The 22,136-nt window shown below is 44.5% G+C and overlaps 1 protein-coding gene across 2 annotated transcripts in view; it reads right to left on the bottom strand.

Annotated features, from left to right (window-relative positions):
• Elovl6 (ELOVL fatty acid elongase 6) overlaps positions 1 to 22,136 on the bottom strand; it is a 105,017-nt gene that overhangs the window by 10,263 nt on the left and 72,618 nt on the right. For both annotated transcript variants that reach the window (XM_038312128.2, XM_038312127.2), the window contains exon 3: positions 19,208 to 19,339. In XM_038312128.2, coding sequence (XP_038168056.1) covers positions 19,208 to 19,339 — 132 coding nt within the window. The remainder of the gene's footprint in view (positions 1 to 19,207; positions 19,340 to 22,136) is intronic.

Raw genomic sequence — 22,136 nt, 5'->3', positions numbered from 1 at the left:
GGACTTTTCTAAAAAAGAATATTTTATAAAGCATAATCTTGCCATCATCTCAAGCCCATCCTACATACCCATGTGGCCCCAAGATATGGTAGTCATGTGACCATCTCTAGCCAAGGTGGTGAGAATTTGGTGCAGGTTCCTTTGGGCTGGGGATGGTTTTGCTGCTCTTCATCTGGTCTGAATGAAACTGCAGCAGACACGTTGCTGGCATTTGAGCTGGGGGCTCAAATGGGGTTGAGTGCTAGACCCTGGGAAAACCACTGCAGAGAACTTCTTACATCAAGATGACCCACAATACCATTGATAAATACATACGACACACTCCTGTCTCGTGTCTGGATGTAAGACTCACTCCTTGAGCTCCGAACAGTAAGGCTGACTCAGAACTGAGGACAGTGGCACTTCTGAGGGACCATGTCGGTGCCAGCCATTGGACCCATGTGTTCACGAGCAAAGCTGCATTATTGGGCTATGACAACGCTCCCGCCCAACAGGTCCTCTGAGGGAACCCACTAGCTCTGCTGTACCACAGGTCAGCCACGTGTGTTTTGGATTAGGCGGCTCTTACAACAGCAGCATGCGGTGACATTGGACTAAAACATCCTTTAAGGAGAGACCTCTTTTGTCTGTAAAGTTGCGTTACTTCTAGACGGTGTGACTCAGCCATGAAAGAGCAGCTCCGGTTCTGTGACCACTATTCTCTGGTAGGCTTGGCCGGGCCTTTCCCTCTCTGGGACACATTGACTAGTCCTTTCTATAAAGAAACCTTCTAGCCACCCCCACGGCTGAAGTTCAAGTCTTCTGAACCCACAGGAGCAGTTGGGAGTCATCATTCTCTTTGAGCCCTCCCTAGAGAGGTTCCTGTAGCCTGCAGCTCGCTGTTGAGGGCATGATGGGGGTGGGGGTGGGGGGAGGTAAGGTGGAAGCAGGGAGGGCGCGCCGATAAAGACACCTGGAGGACACTCTATCCCTAGTCGGCGCAGGCTCCCTGCTCTCCTACCCAGATTGCAAACCCCGTGTCTGCCAGCTTTTCGCCGTCCATGTCAGCTAGCAAGTTTGTAACTCCGACGAACATCTGGCAAGGGAGGCAGCTGGCACGGAAAAGCAACTAATTCCGCCGCGTGGTATCTTTAGTCAGCTGACAAAGGCTATTCCGAGGGGCAGGTGAGCAGAGTCTGGGAGACGGTGTGAGCAGACGACCACCACAGGAATTCCTTTTCCACTCGAACGTCTCCCACTCCCACACTTCGCCACTCATTAGTTCTGAGGGCACACGCTGTTTCCCACAGAGCTTAACTTTGTTTCAACAGTGCCAAGGGAAGCAAGAGCGTCTGGGAAGGGAGGAGTCAACATCTTTGCCCCGCCCCCATGCATCAAGGAGGTCAGTGAAGTGCCCCAATTGGCTGAGGCCCTTCTTACCTCTGGCCACCTTGTGAGGAAGGAGGTTGTGAATTTCCCAGTAGATGCCAGGAATAGCTACTGGGCACTAAACTGAGAAGAAAACAGTCCACGGGTTAACGAGAGGACCGTGTTCTTTGTACTCCAAGCATATATACGCTCAGTATTGCTTATTTTCAATAAGCATATATTAACGTTTTAAAAAACTCTTTAATGGGAAGCTGGCGGCTACTGATCACCGAATAAACAAAAGCAGAGGTGCCAGCAGCAACAAGGCTTGTGACTGACGGCTCAGCGTGAAGGTGAGGTGGGACAGCAATCACCTTGTGATTTAAGCACAAACTGGCATGGGGATCAGGGAGGAAAGGGGGGAACCTGCAGTCAAGATGAAAGAATAAAAACAAAAATAAACAAAAACAACATCAAAAACCGGCACTAGGACTGTTGGAGAAAAGCCTGATCCATTTACTGAACCAACAACCATTTAACGAACACCAAGTGTCAGATACTGCAGGGCTCGGGGGGAGGGCAGAGAACCTCTGTAACACACTGTGGGTTACAGAGACCCCCTAAAATATGTAGGCATACACCTGTACACGTACACAAGTACGTACACATACCCCAAACACCAGAAAAGGTAGGATGGAGTGAGCATGTATATGGCCAGGACTCCTCTTCAGATGGCAGAACACTTAAAAACTTAGAAAAAACTTGTCTTTAGCTTGTGTTAGCTTGAAGATATAAGTATTAGGATCCTTGAAAAAGTATAATAAGTGCAGCCTTTTGTTTAATATAGACAAAGATGGTCTGATTAGTTTCCTTTTCAATATACTCAAAGTAAGCAGATGGAGCTATCTCATGATTTTGAACAAAAGTGCTATTGGGGATCCATGCAGTGGGGTAAATCAGAAAACACTGTTAGTTGCACATTGTTTTCGGGTTTACCGGTGGCTTTTATCTCACAGTCGTGACCTACTGTATACAATGCTTCAAGAAATACACTTATAGAACTGGTTCAGAATTGAAATTTTAATTTATTCAAAAAAGAAGATGTATAACAGATAAGGCTAATAATGGCCGCTAACTCATGCAAGTCCTGGTCATCTACCTACTTAATATTGACTAAGGTGCTATTCTGACCTCTAAATTTTATTATCACCTAAATATCTAAACAGAATATTTGAGTACTAATTAAGAATTTCAGAACTCTACCTTAAGAAGGGTCTGGTGTAATGAGTACGTTCAGTTAACCCATTTCTGAAAGCCTCTTTCATAGCATTTCCTTATTGGTCTTGGCATAGCCGTATGGTATTCAGAATTCCAACACGGTCCCTAAGGCTCTTAGTGAACTATCAGCTACTCCCAAGATATGCACCAAAGGTGCAATCACTTCCACGATTGGGTAATGAAATTGTTTTACGATGCTTCTATCACAGCATCAGTGTCTGGGATTTTGTCTGTAGTTACAACATTGCAACGGCTGAGCCAGCAATTTAGAAACTCAGGAGAGGCCACTGACAGAAAAACTTCTGATAACGAAGTCTGAGGTGACATTGTTCTTAGGCTGAGACAATCTCCAGAGTAGGGCAAACACACCCAGTGATCCCAGAACAGGATAAAACAAACGAAACAAACAAAACCCACAAAGCAGCCAGCAGCACCCAGCATCCGCTGTAATGCATTCACACTTAGGACAGGATGCAGGCTCCACACGTGGTACAGAATCAGGGCATCCATGCCCCTAACGTCTCTACTGATGACATGCAGCTCAAAGTCTGAGCCCTTCCACACTGAGTAGAGAATGTCATACTTTAGCCTTGACGAAACCGTTTTTTCAGCAGCAGCGCAGCAAGCCGAAGGACAGACTGCCTTTGTCCATCCGGCCAGCAGCTAATCTGAGCTATCTGGCCACTAACTCTGTCCCTCCACTTTGCCAAGCGTATAATTATATAGTTTTTCTTTAGCTTTCACTATTGAGAAGTATTTCTATAGGTTTTATGTTTTAATTTGTATTTTTCCTTTTATTTTATACGGATGAGTGTTTAGCTTGCAGTGCCCGTGGAGGCCAGAAGAGGCTGTTGGGTTCCCCTGGGAGTGGAGTTAAAGATGGTTGTGAACCACCATGTGGAGGCTGGGAATCCAATCTGGGTCGTGTGAACGAGACAGTGACTGTCACCACTGAGCCGTCTCTCCAGCCTCTTGACTCATTTATTTTTACTTTGAAAATAATAGACCGAACACTTCTTGTGGAAACTTGGAAACTCTTCCCAAATTCGGTGGCTCAAGAGGCTAAAACTGTCCATTATGTGAAGCATTAATTGACATGACACATGTATTTGTACTCAGTGACCCTAGAACTACACAGAACCACAGAACCCCCTTCTCCCAGAAGTTACTAGAAAACTAACATTAATGCTTTTTATTCTAATTTAAGACCAGTTTTTATTATTTTTTTATTTTTATTTTATTTATTTTTTTATTTTTCGAGACAGGGTTTCTCTGTGGCTTTGGAGCCTGTCCTGGAATTAGCTCTTGTAGACCAGGCTGGTCTCGAACTCACAGAGATCCACCTGCCTCTGCCTCCCGAGTGCTGGGATTAAAGGCGTGCGCCACCACCGCCCGGCCAGTTTTTATTATTTTTAAAGTAACATACAAAGCAATAGATTTATCTGTATGATTAAACTCTCATTTCTAATACCTGCTTTATAATTTAATCCTTGGGATTCTACTTTTGAAGTTCTGTTACTCAGACACTACTGCCTTCCTAAAGAGCAACAATCACACGAAACAATAGAAATGAATAATTAGAACTGAAGACAGATGATAAGGAGAAGAATATTGGGTGTAAACGGTGAGCCCAGTTTAAAATAAGGAGGAAAAGCGGACATGTAACACTGGACTCACGAGGCAGCTTCTAGTTGATTTTCATTTGTAATGACATCGCAAAGTGACCGCTAAGCGCAGATGACCAGGCTAAGTAAACGAGACAAGCCCAAATATGGAGGCCGCCAGTCCTGGAGGCGTCCTGCAGGACACAGTTGGAGGGGGAAGTGTAAGAGTACAGAGAGGCTTTGTAAGTAGACAGCTCGCTCACAGTGTGCCCTGGGAGGCATGCTATGGTGGGTGTGCAGTGCACAGCTGCCGTCTCCACTCACAATACCCCTTTGATAAGCCAAGGAACTCCTGCCTCACACAGTTGTTCTGATTATGTTTGATAGAACAAGCTCACTCCGATTCGTCTTCAGATAGATCAGCTCAGTTCCCTTAACTTGTAAATATAAGCAATTTCTTTTCAAGTAAAAAGAAATTCTTAAGGGGCTGAATGTTACTTAAATAATAACTGCCAGTTTAACCTGCCATGTTAAACAGAGCTGAGCATGGTCCTTACTCTGGAGTTAACAACTTGGAAATGACCCACTTGTTCCAAGAACCTGCCTGGCAAGGTACTGACACTCCGGAGCCAAGTATGCATGACTAACTTAATTAAAAAAAAAAAAAAAAAAAAAAAAAAAAAAAAAAAAAAAACAAAAACAAAAAAAAAAACAGCTTTTGTCGGGTGGGGAAGGGACGAGGCAAGGAGAAATTAAAATAATTACTAGTGCACCAGCACCACAATGGCCTTCCATTAGCAGCTGTTATGAGGAACAGGGCATATGGCTGTAGGAGCTGAAACCTTCGCTTAGGATCAATCACAGGTTTTTGTAACGCAGCAGGATCTTCCACTACCGGAGTTACTGTTACACTTCACTGCGAGTCACATGGATTCCTATCTGCCCAGCACATCAGCCTAGTACAAGTGGTGGGTGGCTTCAGTTCCCTCGGGACCAATAAGGACAGTGCCTGTGCCAGCCTCACCCTCAGATCTCACAGTGCCAGCTTCAGGTCTGGCTGGCAAGCATCTCAGGATGTCTCCCGTTTGAGGTACTTCCCTGAGCCCCTGGGTGATGCAATCCCCTAGCTTCATGAGGCACTGCCATCTCTATTTTGTAGGCACGGACATAGGCAGCAAGAGGTTTTGGGCTAGCCTCAGGACTTCCACAAAGTTCCCAAGTAGCCGATACTCTAGTCTACAGCTTAGCTTGGAGCTGCTTCCGAAAACTCACCAGCCTGGAGTGAGGGGAGTGGCTATTGGTCTGTCTGAAGAGAAAATCTTCTGCTTGCCCTAAAATGGTTTCAATGCCTGGGACACAACTCACACCAAGGAGTCTAGCCCGTAGTCTTGGGATTGACTACTAGTCTGAGGTCTAGGCTAAAAGGATGCCCTAGATATTCCAAGTTCAAGATACCACTTTGCCTGTCCTCCTGGTCCCATGAATCTGTGCATGAAGATACATCGGCAACCAATGGAAGGAACCACCCACCCATCTATGACCCAGAGATGTCCAGGTAGGAACACTTCTTGACTTTGAAGACAAGGCCGCGTCTCGTGGTGGGTATGTTTTCTTTCTGAGTGATGTTCTTCACTCAACCATGAATGCATTGCCACCTAATAAATACATTCCTGAGAAGGCTCGCCCAGGCCTAAGGAGATTTTCAATTTCATATGGGAGGAACAATATACAGGTGTCTGGACTTTCACAATGAGAACAACAACAAAACCGAGAACCTTAGTGACTGGATGCTAGAAAAGCCCCAAGACTCACAGGAACTAGAGAGAACCCGAAATGAAGGAGGCCGCCAGGAAGATGGACACTGAAGCCAAAAATACCTCACCACAAAAACGGCAAGTCATCTTGTTTCTCCAGAAAACTTAGCTCCTCAGGAAAACTCATCATGTTTGGAATATGAGCAGATTATGAGAACACTAATTCATTCCAGTGCCAAGACTAATAGCCTTGCTCCATCGGCATGACTTTAGAGGCTTTGCTGGCTTACACAGCTGCAGGAGTAGCCCGAACTCATCCGAGGGATAATTAATGACAACCTCATGGGGGAAGAGCTCCTGAAGCCAGCTACAGGACATCATGTGTGCAGGCTAATTCAGCTACTCCGGGAGGAGGAAGGGGAGGAGGAGGAGGGTCACCGTGGTCCTCAGCTTCTCACAGCCTTCAACGAATGGGCTGGGGATGCCGCCTCACAGTACAGCTCCGAGGAAGGGAAGAAATCACAGAGCAGTAAGATTCTGCTCCCTCCCATATCCAGTTTCTTCCTTTGGGCACATCCATCAGATCTTGATCACCCTTTAAAACAGTACATTAATTCCTTTGGAACTTGTCACTGTCTGAATTGTCACATAACTGAATCATTAGTGTCACCGGGCCTATCAAGGTGAAGTTAATAGATGACCATATTATTCCACAAATATTCAGCATAAATGCTCTCCAGGTGGTAGGCTGTACTCTTCATTGAGAAGAGCTCAGTTTTGCTTTCTCCCAGATTATAATAATTATTTTTATATTACCCTATCATTATTTTTTACTAGGTGCATGATCTGTAAAATATTCATTCACTTGTGAACCTAAATAGCAATGTGTCTTTTCCTGTCACGGAGTAACTCCTCCATAGCTACTGCCAGGGTCTAGACACAAGGGAGTAGCAACTTGGGTACCTTTCCTGGAGGCATCAGTGGGCACTTTACCTCTTTAGTGAGGAGAGGCCTACCAGGGGCCCGACAGTTGGTACCTCGGACTGCAGCCTGGCCCAGCATATTCTACCGGCCTCATCCCAGAGGTGTTGCCTCCTTCAAGGCCATCTCGTTTTTGATGATTAGTGTGGTTGCTATCACAGAACAAGTAGTGCTGCAAAGAAGGGAGGGAGCCGAGACCCCTTGGGTGCTGACGGATGGGACGTAAAATGGAAGGAGAGGCTAAGTTATGGTCTGGGTAGCTGGGTACGAACAAGCAGCCTTAGACTACACTAAGAAGAAAATATGGCAGTCCCCCTAAAAGTTGAAAACATATGACCACACAATTCATCAGTCTTACCCCCATGGCACGGAGTTTATTCACAAGAACTAAAAATAAAACCATAACTTATTTTCACACACATGTTCTAGCAACAATATTCACGACAGACAAGAGGTGGGAGAAACCCAAGTGTCTGTCAGTAGATGAATGGGTAAACAAAATGTGGCATATTCAAATGATGGACCACTGAACCTCAGAAGGAAATTCTGTCATCAACTACACAGCATGGACGAACAGTGAGGGATTTCGTGTAAAGTGAAATAAACCCACGACAAAAAGACAAATTCGGTATGACTCAGCTTCTAAGTCAACCATGTACAGGCAGAAGAAAATGGTGAGAGCTGGGGGGGGGGGTAGAAATGGACAGTTATCTTTTAATGGGCAGTTTCAATTCTGCAAGATAAAAAAATCCCTACATCTGGTTGCACAGCAATCCAAACACACTTGATACACATTTAAAAAATGTGTTGAGAGAACAGTCTCTCCCATTATGCCCCCCCCCAAAAAAAAGCAGCCAGTCTTCTGGAAAACTGGAAAGGGGCCTTTAAATTAGAGAAACTGAGTACCATGTCACAGCCCGCCTCCTGCAAGGGCCACAAGTCAGCAAGATCGACAGCACACAGCCAAGTAGATTAGAGAATCCGAGACCATGTCGTAGCCGGCCTCTTGCAAGGGGATCTTGGAAGAAATTGCTAGATTCAGATCAGTTTCTGGGCAAACATGAAGAATTCAAGATGGGGGCTGATGAACAGAAACACTGGTGTGGATGTCATGGGGTGAGAGTGGTTAAGAATAACTGTCTCTATAATTGTTACGATAGCCAGATCAAGTTTGCGGGATGAACATACTCCGTCATCACCCACAAGCCCTTCAACAACAACGAAAATCTCAAACTAATAGAGCTTTCTCTTTCCAGGCAGTTATATGTAAATACTGTAACTAGTTAATCTTAAATGGTCACATGAGCCTTAGCGCCCCATTCGAACCAAGCTGGGGAGCACAGATAACCACCTTGAAAACTGGTTTAATTAGTTAGATTGTTTCTATCTGCGTTGATTCTTATGAAAAACTCCCTCTACACGTACTCTATGCTAGGTTCTCTTTAGTGTTCTTTGATTAAGAAAACAGAGAAAGACAAGAAATCTGTTTTACCAAGTCTATATTCTGCTGGGTCATCTAGCACACCCAGAAGTGACTCAATGATTTCACGTGCTTAAGTATCTTAGTACTGAAGGTGATTGGTTACGGGGGGAGGGTAACCTACTCAGATGGGAAACCAAAGAGGTGACAGGTGAGCTGATACTGGCTTCACAGAGCAGCAGCCTGTCCTGCCACAGCCTTAATACGAACACACTGGGCAGACAAGGATCATAGCAGTTGGGCATTCCAGTCCAAGGCTAGGAAGGCTGGTTGTGCTGGGGTGGGAATGAGATCCAGGGATGGCCATAGCTTGCAGAGATTTGTGGATTTTATAAGACACGATCATTAGCAACCATAAAAGTCATTTACTCGATAGCACTGTAGAGGCACTGACTGGCTTTAGGCAGGACAGGAATATGATATGCTTTATACTTTAGGCTATCACATGGAGAAAGACCTCAACATGGGATAGAATAACCTCCACATTATTACCATACACAACTGTGGGTTTTTGAGTAAAGAACATTTCTTCTTGCTATTACATAACAGGGTAAGTAAGAGCATTTAGAAAGGGCTAGCTCTCTTCTTCCCAAAGGGATGCTGGGAGCTGGAACGGCAATGACAGACATGGAAGAAAGCTCGGAAACACTGTCAAGGGTGTGATGCAGCTAGGAAGAAGAGGCTAAAGCCTCAGCAACATTCTGGAACGTGATGCAATACTGAGATAAAGAGGAACCAACTTAATTACTAATTTACTTGCTACCGATTAATCATAGGAAGGACTTGTCAGCCGACTAAAAATATTTTTTTAAGCAAAGCTCTTTAAAGCAATGAGTTTGAGGCAAGACGAACTACCAGTGAAAGAAAGCATGGGCTGATAGGAAGCAGGGACCCAGAAGATTCATCAGATCACATTTTTTTTTTTTGGAGGGTGGGCGGAGTCAGACTCAGAGTTCGTTGCCTCTCAGGAAGACACCTGAGGGAACAGACATGCTCCAGGGTTGCCTCTCTCTCCTGGCTTTGCCAAGATGGCATGGGGCCAACTGGGAGGCGGACTGAACAGCCACTCCCTGAGTGAAAGTTTATCTCGGGTGAAAGCATCCAGCTCATAGTCCACAGAGGTGGGGAAAATGGCTGTACAGAGGTCAGCCCATGACTAGCAGGCTTATAAATACAGATAAGCGTGCCAAGTGGGGCAGAGTCCCGGTCAGATTTTTCTAGAGCAGCCGGCCACAAGGGGCCTCTTGGCTCCACATGTCTTGCAGCCCCTGGCTGTGGAAAGGAGATGTCGAGGGTGAGGAATGGGTCATGTTAGCCCCTACAATTACAAGGAATTGTGACTTACAATAAACCATGCTGGTTATAATAAATGCAGATTTTTAGCCTCTGCCTCCAGAGGCTCCAAGGCAACAGCTTGAGGGGAGGACCCAGAAAACTTTTAATTTTTAATTAATATTCAGATGCTCGTAAGTAAATGGCCCCTAAGCCAGGACTTGAGAAACCCTTTCTCTATTGTCTTCTGCCTTCATTTTCTCTCCACAGTACTCTACCGGTGAGCTACATCCCAGCTCAATAGTCCTCTGTAACTGAGTTAGTCTCTAGCGTTTAGGCCTTTTTCAAACTCTGGCCATCCAATTATGTAAAGAATGTGGAACTGAGCTAATGGCACTTTCAAGTCAGACCATGCTGTCTGTGCGCATGCCCATGGGGACATTTCTTCCCATTCTGTCAGTTCTCTCATAGGGGGACAGGAATCCCAACGTTCTGAAATATTCCCATATACAGTAATGTGCTGTGGCTCATGCATACAATTTGATGAAATGTGTCCTCATACATAAACTATACTCAAGACAATTGTCCAGACTGATTTATAACAGTGTCGTAAGGAGCAACACCCGACATTTCTCCCTGTCTTCCATTGTCACCTTAGAAATTCTGTTGGTGAGGCAAGTCATGAGTCTTCAGTGCAGACTGGGTGGGAACGGGGCTGGGGCGGGGCTATGCAGGTGTGCTAGTGACTTGAGTCACACTGCCAGCCTGCCTTGCTTGGTGTTTAGCCCAGGCCGTCCTCAAACCTGCAAGCCTCCTGCCACCAGCTCTCAAGCCCCGGCACGACGCTACATTACTGTGCTACCCACTCCTGGCCCCCTGCAACAGTCGCAGCTGGTGAACCAATGTCACCATCAGGGCCACACTTTCAAAGAAAGAGCCCCTTTAAGATGGAAAATTACTGTTCGTATAGATTAGCTGCATTTAAAATCATGCTTTCAAACCCAGAATTACATGGACATAGATCTATGTGTTCTGATGAACCCTGTTTGACTTTTATTCCTACGGGGAAATTAATCTGAAGCTGTCAGAGTTCAGAAATCCTTGACTGCTCTGACATATTGAAAGAACTTGCCTGCTGTAACTAGAGGTTACAAACCTAGTATACTCTTTGTAGGCTGGTGCGGATAAAGAACTTGACAGACATTGTATAAAAAAATTGGTTGTTAGAGACTTTGAGGAAAATCTGTTAATTCTGTTTTCAAGAGAGGAATGCTGTTCGCTTTCAGTAGGGCGCAACAAATTTTGCAACAGCAAACGCTTCCCATTCAATATGGGGGGTGTCCTCCGCCCTCAGCTCCTGTGCTGCCATGATGGCGGGCTCTCCTGCGCTGCACTGCATCTCCCAATCACGGCGGTGCACTGACCCAGGCGGGGGGGGGGGGGGGGGGGGGGGGGGGTCCCCCACAGAAATGCTTTGTAAAATGTGCTCACCTTGCGTGCACCTGGACTCAGATTCACGTCTTCCCCAAACCCTCCACTGGAAGATTAGAGTCATCCAAACTGCCTGAAAACTTGGCAGTGCCAAAGTGATTTTTTTTTTCACGGTTGGATTTGATTCAAAACAGGAAACAATAAAGGACTCCGGGAACATTCCCAACCCAGCTGCTGACAACACTCCCGATTCTGCAGAAATTATCTGAACGGGTTTCTTACTGTGCACCTGTCACTAATGCCACAGCAAGGACACTCACTGTGTTCGTACAGTTACTTAACCACATCTATTTTATTTAATTTTATGAATTTTTGAGACTGGGTACCCCTGTGTTGCCCAAGGTGACCTAGAACTCTCCATTCCCCTGCCTGTCTGCCCGGTGTTGGAGGGACAGGCATGAACCACTACCCTTGGCTCACGGCCTTGGATGTGCATGAAGAAACAATACTTCCCAACTTTGGGTGAGAGGGATGAAGGAAGAAATAACTTTTGAAAAGCTTTTCATGTGGCTTTTCCACTACAAAATGCTGCTAATCGAATAAGATTTCTGGTGACTTTGTTTTCTCAAAAGACAGTTTTAAAAACGTCTTAGTTCTGTGTATTTGGACCTGTGTGCATCTGTGTGCAGCACATGCATGCAGTGCCCACTGAGGCCAGAAGAGGGCGGCAGAACCTGGTTCCTCTGCAAAGCAAGTGCCATGAATTGCTGAGTCAGCTTTCCAGCCCCTAAGGGTTGCTCATTTTATGTTTGGGCGGTAATCAGAAGCCATTTGGTTGCTATCAGGTCTCTGACCTTTGGAGCAAAGGGGGTAGCAAGCCAGGCTGAGACGACCCTAGCCATCATCCATTTGGAAACTTCAAAGACCTTAAAGTGTTCCATCAGAGGGGCCAACGGAACTGGGGATGGATGCAGCAGCTTATGGACTTTCTGGGAGTCAAAATTAATCAGAAAGCAGACTGCAACAACTGCGAGGAAACCTGAGGAATTTCTTGCAGAGATACAACACAGTTTGTGAGCTAGAACTTTGGCCAATTATTTCCCTCCGTGGAAATACCCATGCTAGTCTTCTTTATTATTGCTAGTCACTTTCCCCTCTTTTCTAGCAAAGGTCCATCGGTAGTTACTTCATATCCTCAATTTGGACAAAATGATTAAAGAGGAAAAGTCAGCGGTGAAAACAAGCTCAGGCAGCTTAATGATTGACCCCGAGATGGGAGGATGGGAACACAGGCATTTCACGTTACAGCCGCTCTCAGAAATGGGAGGCTGATGTTGAACTTCTGAGTTGAAACTGACCCAAAAGCCTGTGCCTTTCGGGAGATCTGAGCAGAGAACTGAGACTAGAGCTGCTAATTAATGTTTGTTGACCCGGATCCTTGGTCAGCGAGAGATTTTGAGCAGACAGACCAACTATCATTGGCAGAGCAAGCGAGTTATAGATATTACCGGGAGAGTCTTGCTTGCAATTTAAGATCATGAATATGGCATATCCTCCTAGTCCTCAATCTATTATTGCTGGCCCAATGTAATGGGGCTAACAGTAACCAAATATTCATGGTATCTGAAGATCAAGTTACTCAGCTTGATTTTGTTGTCTTCCAAAAATGTTACAGTGCCAAAAATGATGACAGTAGCTCCCATCCATAATCTCAGTAACCAGGTGGCTGAGCAGGCCAGCCTGGGCAACACATACAAAACCCTGTCGCAAAAACCAAAGCAGAACGCATGGTGGACCACAGTCTGCAGCCAGTAACTAAACCGGTTAGACAGAACCACTGGCTCGTGGAAAAGAATAGTTGGATTAGATTTTTTTTAATATTTATTTATTTACTTATTATGTATACAATATTCTGTCTGCAGACCAGAAGAGGGCACCAGACCTCATTACAGATGGTTGTGAGCTATTATGTGGTTGCTGGAAATTGAACTCAGGACCTTTGGAAGAGCAGGCAATGCTCTTAACCACTGAGCCATCTCTCCAGGCCTGGATTAGATTTTACTGTTAAATTTTTCTGAACCTCTTGAGATCAGGTTTTCCCACTGATAAAAAATAATAAGGGTAAGGGTGTGTGTGTGTGTGTGTGTAGTGGGGGCTAGGCTGTGTGGAGTACTACTAGAACATTTACAAAAGCAGGGTGCCCTCTATTCATATTTCTACTCTGGGTGTCAACGGGAAGGTTAGAAAACACTTGAGCGCGATTCCTTTACTTCTGGGTGTGATGAAAGACCATACTTTATGGTCTCATAAAGTGTGTGTGAGGAGGCAAGAACCCGAAGGTCAGTGGAACCTCCAGAGTCATCCAAGCGTGGGAAAGGGCCGGCCTGTTAGACGGATCCTCTTAGTTCGTCTCTCTCGTGTTCCAAAGCACTGCTCTCAATACTAATCAAGCTAGTATAAGGATTGATTTGAAGCTACATGCCTTCAGAGAACCCCAACACGGCATCTTACATGAAAGGACTCTGAATGTCTGATGATTCTAATGTCTCCGAATCATTGGTGGCTCCGTCAGGATGAGCCGACAATTTCTACTCTAGAACTATGTTACTACAAACACTTGGCATCTGTGCACAACCTCCCCGCCTACTTCAGTCACCTGAGCAGGCCCTCTGTGGCAGACACACGCTTCCACCTCTGCAAGATGTGGGTGGGGAGAAGGAGAAAACTCTGTACACCACTGCATCATTATAAATGATGCTTTGTTATATTAGGAACTTGCTTCAGAAAATTCAATCACTTTCATTACACACATCTAAGACTGAAACCAGGACTCTAAAAATTATGAGGACTATCTGAAATGGCAATGAATTCAGTGGGGCTTTTTTTTGGGGGCGGGGGATATCACAGCCTCAGGCAAGTGTAATAATTTAGTCATAAGTGAGATTAAAAAGACATCAGAGAACCTGCACCCGTTTCCACTTGTGAATTTTCTGCAAAGGGTAGGCAGTGAATTCCTAAGAGAGCTCACTATTAACTAAGCAAATCCATCTGATGGTAGTACTGACAAAAATAACTGCTAGTCACAAGGGGAAAATAACTTCATGCTTCCCAGGACAGAATCAAGACAAGCGAGACCCAGGAACTTATCGGTAACAAAGCATCGCCTCAGTCAAGCAGTGAACCTATCAATACCACAGCGTCACCTCAATCAAGCAGTGAACCTATCAATACGACAGCGTCACCTCAGTCAAGCAGTGAACCTATCAATACCACAGCGTCACCTCAGTCAAGCAGTGAACCTATCAATACGACAGCGTCACCCCAGTCACACACTGAACCTATCAATATCATAGCATCACCCCAGTCAAACACAGAAGCTATCAATACTACAGCGTCACCCAGCCAGGCACTGACTATTTGGAAATGCAGAGAAAACAGGCTGGAAGCTTTCAGGAAAGAGCTGTTAAGGGCAGGCTCAGTGGCCCGCAAATATCATCTCAGACAGGAAAGGGACTGTGTCCAGGAGGAGGATTTTTTTGTGACGTAACAGGAGAATCAGTGTGAACCAGCAATGTTCCTACACCGTGGATCCTACTTATGGTCTACGTGTGTCAATACCCTGAGGACGCGTGGGCTACTGGAAGAAGGAGGCTCATCTCTCAGAGCCGTTGCTGCTTCTCTGTCTACTAAGAGGAATCTCAATACAAGTATCTAGCATCCGCCTATGCTTTTCTTCTGCCAATCGACAGATAACGGCAGTCGCTTCAGGTTAGTAATGGATGTCCATCTCATCTGGTACATTTCAAACTATGGAATTACTCAGTTTTACAAAAATTCACACCTTCGGAGTGATGGGCTTCAGAAGAAATTCAAATTCTTCACACACACGCACACACACACACACCATGCAAAACCCTCGCCAACAAGATCCTTTACAGATCTGAGCTAACACAGAAAATTTACAGGCATCATAATCCCTTGCTTAATCTTAATTCCGAAACAATCACTAACAAATGATATAGCTGTAAACCCATACTACATAATCTCCTTTTGAAAAAGCATGATACTCTTCAGTTCAGCCTGAGAAACCCTGAGGCGTTAGTGACTCACATCCGAACCTCTCGGGGAGATGGCAGGCACCTGGAGAGTCACGCTGTGTGGAAGTCATGCCATTGTCCAAATTCAAATATTTTGTCACAGAGAATTTAAGCTGTGACCAAAAAAAATCTCAAGTATAATGTCAAATTATTGGAAGAGCATTCATCAAAATATTAAGAGCGAGTATCTGTGGGTAAAGGCTTTGTATGTGTTTGCCTTCCTTTTTGCTTTTCATTATTTTCTGTTTTCCTGAATGGAAAGTACTTGTAAAACTAGAAATTAAATTTTAAAAAGCTACCAGATAACTAATTCACAACAACAACAACGACGACGGCTACTACTACTACTGGCTAGCGTTCTCGGTGATAGGGCAGCAAAGGTTGAAAGCCTGTAATTCCTGGGAGAGAGAGAGGCCGTAACTGGAGGCTGCTCTCTGTGAAGACGCAGCCCTGCAGCTTGGCCGAGTTGGTGTGCATCGGGGCCCTCAACAGGAGAGTGACCTGCAGGTCAGTGCCCATCACAAGGCGATGACCATCTACACTGATCAGAGCCCGTATGCCATCTGCAGAGCAGGTGACGCCTTCCTGAATTCTCTTCAGAAAACACCTCCTATAGCAGCTGGGAAATCTCTCCCATTCTAGGGCTTTTTAAAAAATAAAATCAAATCACATAATCTACCACAAGAACACACTGTGAATTTACTTAATTAATCTAATAACTACTTTCTCGGAAACACTCAAAACGCCTTTGTTTCTAGACTCGGTATGTCTTAGCCCTTTTATAAAGAGACGTGAAGCAGTTGTTAGTGTATCGCCGTCCTTAATTTCCTTGACTAATTTTAGAAAAGGGATAGTAAACACCTACTTGGGCTCAAAGTAAACAAAGCGAGTTATTCTTCAGACACAACGCTGTTGTCTTCGTTATGAAAACGCCAGCAGGTGTCCCTTCCTGCCGGCAGAGAGCCAGAACTGGGCTGGCTAGCTTATCAGAGGATTAGTTTTTCAAGGGCAGCGGGCTTCTGGCTCCTAGGATGCACTGGGTTTTTATACCCCACCATTTATTTTGCTCTTTATAAAACATAAATATTTCCTATTTATCTTAGAGCACAGGTTGGGTATCAGTCTGTGATTCAACCTCTGAAACAGCTCACGCGTGTCAGGTTGGGCTGCTCTCTCATCCTGGCTGTTCCGGGCTTCAGGAATGGAGCGTGAGAAAAAAAAATCTGATTCTACAGAAGAAACTTTTATACATTCAATCAACAAAAGAAGAAAAAAAAGGGCGGGGGCAAAATTTGCTTTGTTCTGAATTAGATAATGCATTACAGAAAAAAAAAAAAAAACCTTTAAATTTCTAAATCACCAGATTCGCTAAAACTGGGCTCTCATTTGCCCTCCCCAAATTGTAAGTTTCTTCTAGTATCTCTTCAGTTTTAGAAATATTTAAATTTATTAATGAATGATATACAGATGTTATTGTCAATGACGAAACTGTGTATGTACATTCTTCCTTATGCCTGCTGATCTGGATGTAGTTACCTCTCCAGCACCACGGATACCTGTGGGCTCGCCGCCATGCTTCCCGCCTTGACAATGAAGAGACTAAGCCCCTGAACTATAAGTCAGCCCCAATTAAATGTTTTCCTTTATAAGAGCTGCTGTGGTCGTGGCATCTCTTCACAGCAATAGAAACCTAAGACACTGCGGAGGTAAAGTTCTTAGAGAAAGTTCTGTAAAATATTAAATATGAATCTAATCAACTTTTGAGTTAGAATTACCAACTTATAAGACATGCAGAGTTTGAAAGAGTAAAATAAACAAAACCCAGTCTAGGGAGAATTCTGTGAGATAAAGTCTCTGGAGGGCAAGATAGGATTTCCTTAAAGGATGCATTAAAGAGGAAAAGAGAGGAAAGAGGAGAGAAGGTAAGGAAATATGGCGGTTTAATGAAAATACACAGACCAAATTATTTTGGTCCAGGTTTTTTTTTTTTTTTTATTATGTATACAATGTTCTGTCTGTGTGTATGCCTGCAGGCCAGAAGAGGGCACCGGACCCCATTAAAGATGGTTGTGAGCCACCATGTGGTTGCTGGGAATTGAACTCAGGACCACTGGAAGAGCAGGCAATGCTCTTAACCACTGAGCCATCTCTCCAGCCCCTTGGTCCAGGTTTTTATAAACAAAGTATAAAAAAGGGAACAAGTCATCTAGAAAAAAACTGAAGTTTATTTTTTGTTGTTTTGTTTTGAAGTTTTTTTTAGACAAGGATTCCCTGTGTAACTGTCTAGCTGTCCTGGAACTTGCTCTGTAGACCAGACTGATAGCGAACTCACAGAAATCCACCTGCCTGTCTCCCAAGTGCTGGGATTTTTAAGATTTTTCACCACTCCTGCAAGGCAAAATTTTAAGATTTAACAAAGAAAAAAAATTACCATAAATTTAGGTGAGGAAATGATACTACTGTGTTCATTTCTTTGAAAAAAAAAAAAAAAAGCCTTGGCCTATTAGCTCTCATAGAACTGCTTCAGCCTGTATTATTTCCAAGTCATTTGGGACTAAGGGGGAAGTTAGGTGTAGAGGATCAAGCAGGCTCCTGGGTGCATAGAGCGTCGCTGTACTTTAATCTGCCTTATGGCTTACAGAATAGCAAAGGGGAAAGGCTTGGGGGAATATTGAAAACCGGATTTTTCTAAAAGTCCTCTTTAGACTATAGATACGATGGCCCTCCTGCCACTATAAAAAACCTTCAGGTTGGGCATGCACAGTGAACCGGGAGTGTAGGTACAAAGGAGAAAGCGAGGCTTCCTTCTAGAGAATCACACGTTAGCAGGAAAGGGACTAGAAGTCTTCAGCGACAGGCCCAAGCACAAGTTCCTCAAATCCCTGCCTCCCCTCCCGCCAGTCCAGTGAGATAAAAAGTAGAGCCTTCTCCAAACCCTAACGTACAGGCAATCAGTGGATGAAATGTGCAACCCCTGAACTTCACGGGAAAATCTCTCCTTTGTGAGTGATCCTAATAAAGCTTAAGGTGACTAATGAGGCTTTTAATGAGACCATCGTCTCTCCTTAGTGCTAGCAATGCTAGTGTATCATTCAAAAAATTATAAAGGGATAGTCGTAAGATGGTATATTTTGTCTTGCGTCCCCTCTATCCTGTCCTGGTCAACTCCTCTCCTAAACCCAGTCTCAAACTTTGCTGGATTTGAAAAGCAAATCACAAACAGATCAAGTGACATTGTGACTGCTGGAAGTGAATCCTGGCACCTGCCTGAACTCCAGCCGTGTGCTTCACAGCCTTGGCCTGCACCACCAAATATTAAAAACTGGAAATGCTTCTTAAAGCTTCCGAAGGATTGTGCCTACTTGCAGGTTGACTGGCGTCTCTGGAGGCACCGGACACCATTTCCACAGCCTCGGTGTTGAGTTCTGCCAGGCACACAAGAAGAACCAGCTGCACTAACACGTGCCTGGAAGTGCAGAGAATAAAGTGGAGGGGACTTTGGAGGATACAGAGCAATAATGCTCTCTGCTCTAGTGACGCTGCCACAGACTCATGCCCAGGGCTTGCTTGGCCTTATGTCTCGGTGTCATCTTTAGATTAAGTACTAACAACAGCACAACCATGTCACCCAGTCCAGCTCCCCAGCGGACTTAACAACTTATTTGTGTGTCTTTGCAATTCGCCCTCCTCTCATATTTATGCGACAAGAATCACAGTTGGTGTATGGTGTCTACCGAGGACTGGGATTACTGAATGAGGAAAAGAGAAAGTCCTGGACCTCACACAACAGAAGACTGAGCGCATCAGGGCCGATGTGACTGAAACAGAGCGTTTCCTTTATACAACTTTATCTTCATGGTGAATTTAAAAAAAAAAAAATCAAAGTGTCAGACATAAAGTAAGATGCAAGGCTTCTTCCTTCCTCCAATGAAACGGGCGGCTTAAGGAAAGAACACAACCTACCTGAAGACTGCAAGAGTCAGTGACCAGAGCACGAGCGGCTTCCGCAGTTCGAACTTCGCTCTCTTGTTCATCAGATGCCGACCACCAAATATAAAGGCAGCGTACAGCGCAGAAAACAGGAAAGATTTCTTCCTGTGAAGAAAGAAATGGACCAAGCCTTGTGAGACAGGCGACCTGAAGCCCCTTTTCACAACAGCCGCCCCGTCTGTGCTAGAGACATTGTCTGGAGTAGACGACCCACTTTGGTGAAACAATGATCCACTTGGAGAAGTGCTCTGTTGGCAGCATCATCCTGTGGCTGCCAACCTGGCAGAGTGAGCACCATTCAGTGTAGACAGATGCTCTTTTCAGGCCCCGGGATCAAACCTTTCAACAGAGTGGTTCCGGGGTACAAAGGCGATCTTTTCACTAGGGGAATTAACTTTATCCTTTTTAGAGAAATGAATTTAAAACAGAACCGTGGTTTTGGTAGAACGTAAGCATTAACGTTCAATATTAATATAAAAAAAGCTAAACTGTCAGATACATACATACAACTGAATTTAACGTGTCTCTGATATAACCATCTGCAAGACAACTGAACACGTCTCTTCAAGTGATTGTACTGGCTGAAAATCTGGTGTTGACCAAATTAACACCATCTTGAGGGACACAGTGGTCCCACACAAGTATGTAAATGAAAAAAAAGGTTCTTATCTGAACAATCTAGTGTAAAAAAGCAGGTGTAGGAAGAATTTTTAAGCTATTTGTCTCTACAGATTCACACTGAGATATATTTATGAATAGGGTGTCCTAGATTTGTTTCAAAACACCCCAGGAAACAACAAAAGTAAGCAAGTAGGGAAAGGACAGTGAGGGGGGAGGGGGACGATGGGGAACAAACGGGATGAGGGGGAGAGGGGCTCATCAACTCCCCTCCCCTGCAAACACGGAGAAACCCTTTATACACCGAAAAACGTCAAACATTTCCCCATTTTAAAGTATTTTCTAAGGAACCTGCATTAGGACGGTAGGAAAGGGTGGCCCCTGTTGGAGCTACGTGGTCTCACTCACAGAGAGGTGGCTACTGTTAGAAGTACATCAGCAAGATAATACAGGGCACCTCCAAGTCCTGCCCACGGCTGCTATGTTACTGTACACAGTTTAATCATGCCAAAGCACACAGAGAAAGAGAAAGAATGAGAGAAGGGAGGGGTGGGGTGGAGACTACATAGGCCTTGTAGAAACTTTAAACTTTTAAGCATACTTCCAGAGATAGAAACCTGCTCTCTTAGTATGGGTGTCCGCCACGCGAGTGGAGCAGCAGCGAAATGGTTGAAGCGGAAAGACACAACATGAAAATTAAAGTATGCTGAAGGACATAGCACGCAAGACACTTCATCGATTATTTCCCTGACTACTGGAGTATTAGCATTTAACCAAGAAACACTGGTGCTTACACGCACGCCGAGTCCCACCTGGTAAAGCTATGATCCCAGGAGTTGACCCATAAATAAACACCACGTGCGGTAGGTAGTTCTAAAACAAGCGTGCTACCATGGCAAGCGCTTGTTGGGATGCACAGTCCTGGCACGAAGCAGGTTCAGCGTGCATGTGTGCTGAATGAATGACTTCGTGCTTTCCAAGTGTTTGAAGCGAAGAGAACGCTATGGGTCCTCAGCAAACTTTTTTCTTTTTTGCCTCAAAAGCAAAGCCCTCCCCCAAAAAAAGATAATTTATGAAAACAATATAACTAGGCAAACTTTCAAGAGATACTTTCACCCATAAATACATACACACGAGTGTATTTTTGCTCTAGTGTCTGCCCAGTGGGTCTCATTCTGTGTGAACACGCTCTTTCTATATTCATATGAAGATAAGAAATAGAAAACATACAGAGCCCAGGCTTAAGCAATGACTTGTTTAAAAAAAAAAGAAAAGAAAGAAAGAAAGAAAGAAAGAAAGAAAGGAAGAAAGAAAAGAAAGAAAGGAATCAAAACCTACTGTTAAAGCAGGCAGTGGTAGTGTCAAACAGTACAGCAGTTCTTATTTTCTTAATTATAAAGGTAACTGTGACTGGAACCACAGGGTGCTTATTTATTCAGTGATTCCCCTGGGCAGACATCTCGCTGAAAGGCCGGGTCACCTAATCCCCTAATCACCTCACCTTGCGGTTTAAGAATCACTTCCATTTCAGAGAAACAAACCGAAAAGGGCTTAGAGGTGAAGTAGCCCTTAGGCTTCTATTCAGCAAATTTTCAGGAGAAAGGGAGGTAGGACTGGTCCTAGCCTGTAAGGCTTTCTCTGGTGACCTCTGCAAAGGTAACGAAGCAGAAAGATCTTTACTCTGAAAAGCCCAAAGAACCCACCCCACACCATCAGGCTCAAAGGGTTGAACTTCCCAGGTCTGAGAAACATTCATTCACTCCTCTCCTTGTTTCTTTGCGAATGCTGAGAACATTCTCAAAGAAAATGTCCCTGAAGACGGCTTCTCATTTTAAAAACGATTTCTTTTCATTTTAGGTATAGGCATGTTAGTCTGCATGTACATATGCGCGCCTTGTGCGTGCCTGGTGTCTGAGGAGACCAGAAGAGGGCGTTAGATCCTCACGAACTGGGGTTTCAGAGAGTTGTGAGCAGCCACATGGGAGGAGAGAAATGAACCTGGTCCTTGTGCAAGAACAAGTGCTCTCAGCCACTGAGGTATCACTCTCATGTCTTACCGTTATTTCTTAGTCATGTAACATAATTTAGGCCCTCGTTTTGGATGCACGAACCCAATTACTTGTGCCAACCAAATTAAATGACATTTTTATACAGCTGTATCATTCTAGATATCCAGAAGAAAATGTGCCTTAAGAACCAAGGAAGAATAAAATTTCCCTCTTTTTTTTTTTTTTTTTTGCTGTAATTTTCCCTACTTCTTGAGTGAGGATTAGTTCTAAGTTGC

The sequence above is a fragment of the Arvicola amphibius genome, chromosome 14 (assembly GCF_903992535.2).
Source record: "Arvicola amphibius chromosome 14, mArvAmp1.2, whole genome shotgun sequence".
Taxonomy (NCBI): domain Eukaryota; kingdom Metazoa; phylum Chordata; class Mammalia; order Rodentia; family Cricetidae; genus Arvicola; species Arvicola amphibius.
This window is presented reverse-complemented; position numbering and strand designations above follow the sequence as displayed.